The sequence below is a fragment of the Pygoscelis adeliae genome, unplaced genomic scaffold, assembly GCF_000699105.1.
Source record: "Pygoscelis adeliae isolate BGI_AS28 unplaced genomic scaffold, ASM69910v1 Scaffold175, whole genome shotgun sequence".
NCBI lineage: Eukaryota > Metazoa > Chordata > Aves > Sphenisciformes > Spheniscidae > Pygoscelis > Pygoscelis adeliae.
The window spans coordinates 2,615,701-2,620,585 of record NW_008824941.1 but is presented as its reverse complement, the minus strand read 5'-3'; the positions used below and the strand labels follow the sequence as shown (position 1 = coordinate 2,620,585).

General features: G+C 37.6%; 1 protein-coding gene across 1 annotated transcript in view; it reads right to left on the bottom strand.

The window, feature by feature from the left end:
* Positions 1–4,885, bottom strand: part of CCNY (cyclin Y) — a 56,468-nt gene that overhangs the window by 7,415 nt on the left and 44,168 nt on the right. Inside the window, exon 8 of the mRNA XM_009325543.1 lies at positions 2,691–2,853. Coding sequence (XP_009323818.1) covers positions 2,691–2,853 — 163 coding nt within the window. The remainder of the gene's footprint in view (positions 1–2,690; positions 2,854–4,885) is intronic.

Below are 4,885 nucleotides of genomic sequence, written 5' to 3'. Positions count from 1 at the left end.
CATAATTAAAAGGAAGGAGAAAACACATTACAACATATGCTGGTTGGAACAAACAGCATTGGCAGGTGGACAGACTGGATGATCTAATGAAAGGTTATTTGCCATTTTTAACTTGCATGATTCCATACAATGGGAAAAAAAAAAAAGAGGCATTATGAAAATGGTTTCTGGCTACTAGGTGGACTGGTATAACAAATTCAGGACACTTTTAGGCCACAGGCTGATGAAAAGTAAGAAAAAATTACTTTCATTTAGTCATTTAAAAGACAAAGCTGCTTCTTAAGTGTCAATTGTGGTAACATTAAATAAGGAAAAACATCCACTGCAGATGCTCCAGAAAGCGTTGTCATTTTTAACAAGTACTATAACCTCTTATAACACCTCTAAGCTGATGGATCTTGTCCAGCATTTCCATTTAATGAGGAACAGTATTTACTAGCCTTATCCTTGGTGGTCTTGGTTTTTTGTTTTTTTTTGTTTTCCATCACAGGTACATCAACCTCATGATATTTGCAGAAACAGCAATGCAGATTCTGCCATGCCAGATCTAATACTCCTGCTATACATAAATGAGCTTGAAAATGCAAAAGTAGCAAAAATGTGTTATAATATAACCATTTCTCTATGCAAGACCTTTCGTGATCTCAAACATCAGTAAATAAGTTGTCTTAAATCTTAGGACTGAGCAAGGCCCTTTCAGTTTACCAGACAAGGCAAATCCTTCCACTGCAGACGTACATTCACTGTGAGTCTGTTGTCTTTCATCACAGACTGCAGCTTTTCTCTCAGTGTCAAAAATATCACAGCCTGTGTGGTACTACATCTACTCCACTTGACAATCCAGGCAACTGTTTTAAAAACAGAGAACCCCGGGCTGAACACCACATGAGACACCTAGAAAAGTGCTGCAAATGCATTTTGATAACTCTTGGCAACCCAAATGCTTAACTGGGAACTAGGCTATAGATTATGCTGTCAACCAGTTTCAAGGGCACACTAATGACAACCAAGTATTGCCAGGGAACAAGGGAGTTCCCATCGTGTTCCATTCCTTCTGGCCCCAGAACAGAGGCAAGGAGCTGGTAGACCACGTTGGTTTCACAGCAGATACTCATCCTCTTCCCTGAAGACATCCTCTTTGGCTAGCAGGGTTACTGTACAGCCAACTTCTGCTAGCAGGACAAAGCATCCCCAACGTGGGAAAAATTTTAATAATATGGATTTATTGAGAAAAAGATTCCACTATTTCTTTTTAAATATGCCTTCTCTTTAGTTAGTACAGAAGAACCACCAGTATTCTCTGGGTATTTACAGTAATTTCCTATTTTGTTTTCTTCTAAGGTTTCAGGAGCTATCGTTGTTACCTTCATTTGTAACCTGCTGTTATACATTGTGTGCGATATAGCCTGACAGTGTTGGGAAACACTGTGTACTAAATTCTCATCAAAAAGCAATTCACTCAATTTTAATATATGTAATGGCACTTATTATCAAGACCCACCATCTAATAACTTAATAAACTACCTCTTTTCATTTAAGATTACAATCCCAATGAATTTTTTTTTTTTTAATTCTCTTCAATAGAAACAAAATCTGATGCAAATTTACATCACACTCCATACACAGAATTAAGTTACATTCTTATTGGAGCTATCTGCAAAATTTAGAAAGAATATTTAGAACGAATGAGAAATACAACTTTAGTGAAATCTGCTTTGAGTCTTTCTCCACCACTTTCTGTTCCCACTACAGTCACAAACAAGTCAATTAACCTTCCCACGCACCACTTCCCCCCACAAAAACGTGTATAGTACTGCCTGCCTGTTTTACAGGAGCACTAGGAATTTCAGACCGTGCAAAGCTCACTCTAACCCACAGGCAAGCAACCTCCAGTACAAAGCTGTTATATAATTAAAGGCGTGCGATGTTAAAAGCAGTTAGCATCTAACGACAAATTTCAAAATTAGTAACAAAATGTGTACACACTCATGCAATAATGTCCTTATTTGAAAAACTTCGTATCAGAAAGCTCAGGAAAAATAGATTCCAGTCTTGCAAAGTGCCCACAATTGGCTGATGATTTTAAATTCTTCCTGTGCCTGTGGGAATTCATAGTGCAATGGATTTCACAGGTCCAGCCCATCCGACATAGTGCACACGGTATGTTCAGGTCTCATAAGCATTCATGATTTATTCACTAAAGACATGTGCTCATTTCTGTTTTCCCATTACTGAGAAAAACACCGCAGGAGATAACAGACTTGGATCCACGTGAATTAGGCAGTAGCAGATAACAAGCACATGGGATAGTTATTTTCAGCAATACTTGTTAATATTCTGTCCTTTAAGCTGCATAATCAGTTTTAAGAAACCAAATGAACACATAAAACCAGACTGTGAACAAAGTCACTGTGAAACTTGCGGGTACTTTCACAAGGTCAATTCAGACAACTGGAACTGAAAAAGAAATGGGAAGCAAGACAAGGCATGAAGCAAATCGGGCCAAAAAGCCATCCCATGTCCATGAATACCCAAAGCACAAACAAAGCAGTTATGAAAATTGGGGCACGTGATATTCTAATATCTCATGGGAATATTTGGGAAGAGATGGGAGAAGGGAGAAACAACGCAAAAATTCCAAATCCTCCTATATATTCAATGCTGAGCAATCTAAAAAGAAAGTGTCTTACCTCAAGTTTATACGCCCTGTCCCTGCTGAGGGGCTCCAAAGGAAAACTCAGGTTATTCGCTTCTGCCAGGGAACGCAAATCAAAATAATACTTGGCATAAACACTAGAGGGAACATTAATATTGAACTGCAACAACTCAAGAAACTGGCGTTCCAGCTCATTCCTGTAGAAAGAAGATAAATGTGAAAACGTATCTCAGACTGTGCATTCTGAATGTAATTTACTTTAAATTGCAAATGGTATAAACCAAATTCATTTCTTATTCTTGCCAGATGCAATTATCCTAGCCTAAGGTTTGACCTAGTCTACCAAGTTCTGTCGGCATATGTATGCCAGTGAGGAATATGAAAGATGCTGCACAGTGCAGCTGCTACTGTGATGCCAATCAAACCCAGACACAAACTTTTGCTAGCGGAAGGGCACCTTTATCAGTTTAGCTAATACAACCTGGGAAAGAAAAGCTAGCAGGAAAAAATTTTTCTTGTTGTTTCTGCTGTACCTCCACTAGGTGGATCTGCACACACGGCTATGCAAACACAGAACACAGACATGCCCTAAATTTGTCAGACATCCCTCGTAAATGCTGCAAATTACTCTAACACCTAAATTACTGGAGAACATATTTACTCTCTTCAGCCTTTCATAATCAACCATTTAAAACTAGTCATGGGAAACCTGAACTTTTCAGCATACTATCTTATCTTATGAACAGAATGAAGAAATTTTTCCCTAGGACGAGCAATCAACATTCACAGTGGTGATTATTTGTTTTTCAGTACCTAAAACAAATGTGTTTGTCAAAATACCTGATAGGAACAGAGGTCCTCTTTGAGCTCCCACCCCATGAAACCTTTGGTATAGCAATACATTATTACCTACACCAGTACATTAAAAAGTATGTTAAGAAATAAGTAGATCAACAAAATTAAGGACTGGAAATTTTCATAAATTGCACAGTAACTAGAGATCCTGCATAATACTTATGCAGGGACATATGATACATTCAAAACAGTGATTTCAAGATATGTGAAATAAAAAAGATAAATGGGTGGTAAAAGCTGTACATGTTTGCCAAAGAGTATACGGACTGCATAGCTGTGTTACCAGCAGGTATCGACTGACTATGATACCACATTTAAGTTACATTTTGACTGCAGTGTACGTGTGCAAGGAATGTGCAGGCAGTGGGCAATAGAAGAGGAAGGATCTGAGTACAAGTTTTTCAACACTGAATGATTTTTCTTCTTCTCAGTCTTTACTCTTACATCACTCTTACATCATAATCATTGTCTTTCCTTACCTTCACTCTCTCTGCCAAAATTCTATGTTTACATAATGATAAATATTAATTAACATTAAAAGACTCTCTAAAAGCTGGATATGGACTCTTTGGCATGAATTCACACTGCTGAAGATTCTAACTTTTAAAAGATCCCAATTAAAAAAATTACATTTTAAGACATCTACCAATAAATACAGAAGATTATATTTAAATGTCCTTTTATACTGCCAAGATTTTACTTTCTGCAAGCTAAGCCTAAAAGGTCTATGTTAACGCACAGTAGAAAACTTATTATAATGAAGAAAGACATTGGTTATACCTCTTTTAAAGAGCATCCCCAAATTTTTAAGAACAATACATAGCCTCAGATTCTTACTGTCCCCTAGTTCCCAGACTTGAAGGTTAGATCAGCAGACTAACTACAGCTGAGAAAGAACAAAAAAATACAGGTATTTCAGATTTGAACTAATGTAATATAACGAACCACCACACCCTTCTTCCCGCTACATCCACATTAGAGTACTTTAGCATATGCTTTCCTGTGGCTGCTCCCCAGATTCACACAGAAACTCAAGGTAATGCTACATACATGACTGCAGACACATACTGCAGTTCCATCCTCCCAAGTCCTCCGTTAGCTGTTAGGCACAGTTAATGTACTGCTGGTGACTTACAAAACTCAGAAAGGTCTGCATGATGTTTTGCAAGATAGACTTATGCTGAATGATTCACAGCAGTCGAAGATTTTGACCTAGAGTTTTTCTGCCTTATTAATATAAACAATGAAAGCCCCCGTCTTGTGTAGAGCTAGACACTTCAAAATCATAATATTGTATTGTCCCAACTACCTGAAAAATAAGAAAGAAAAAAAATCCACCACACTAAGGAATGGAGGAAAAAAAAATCTGGAAAA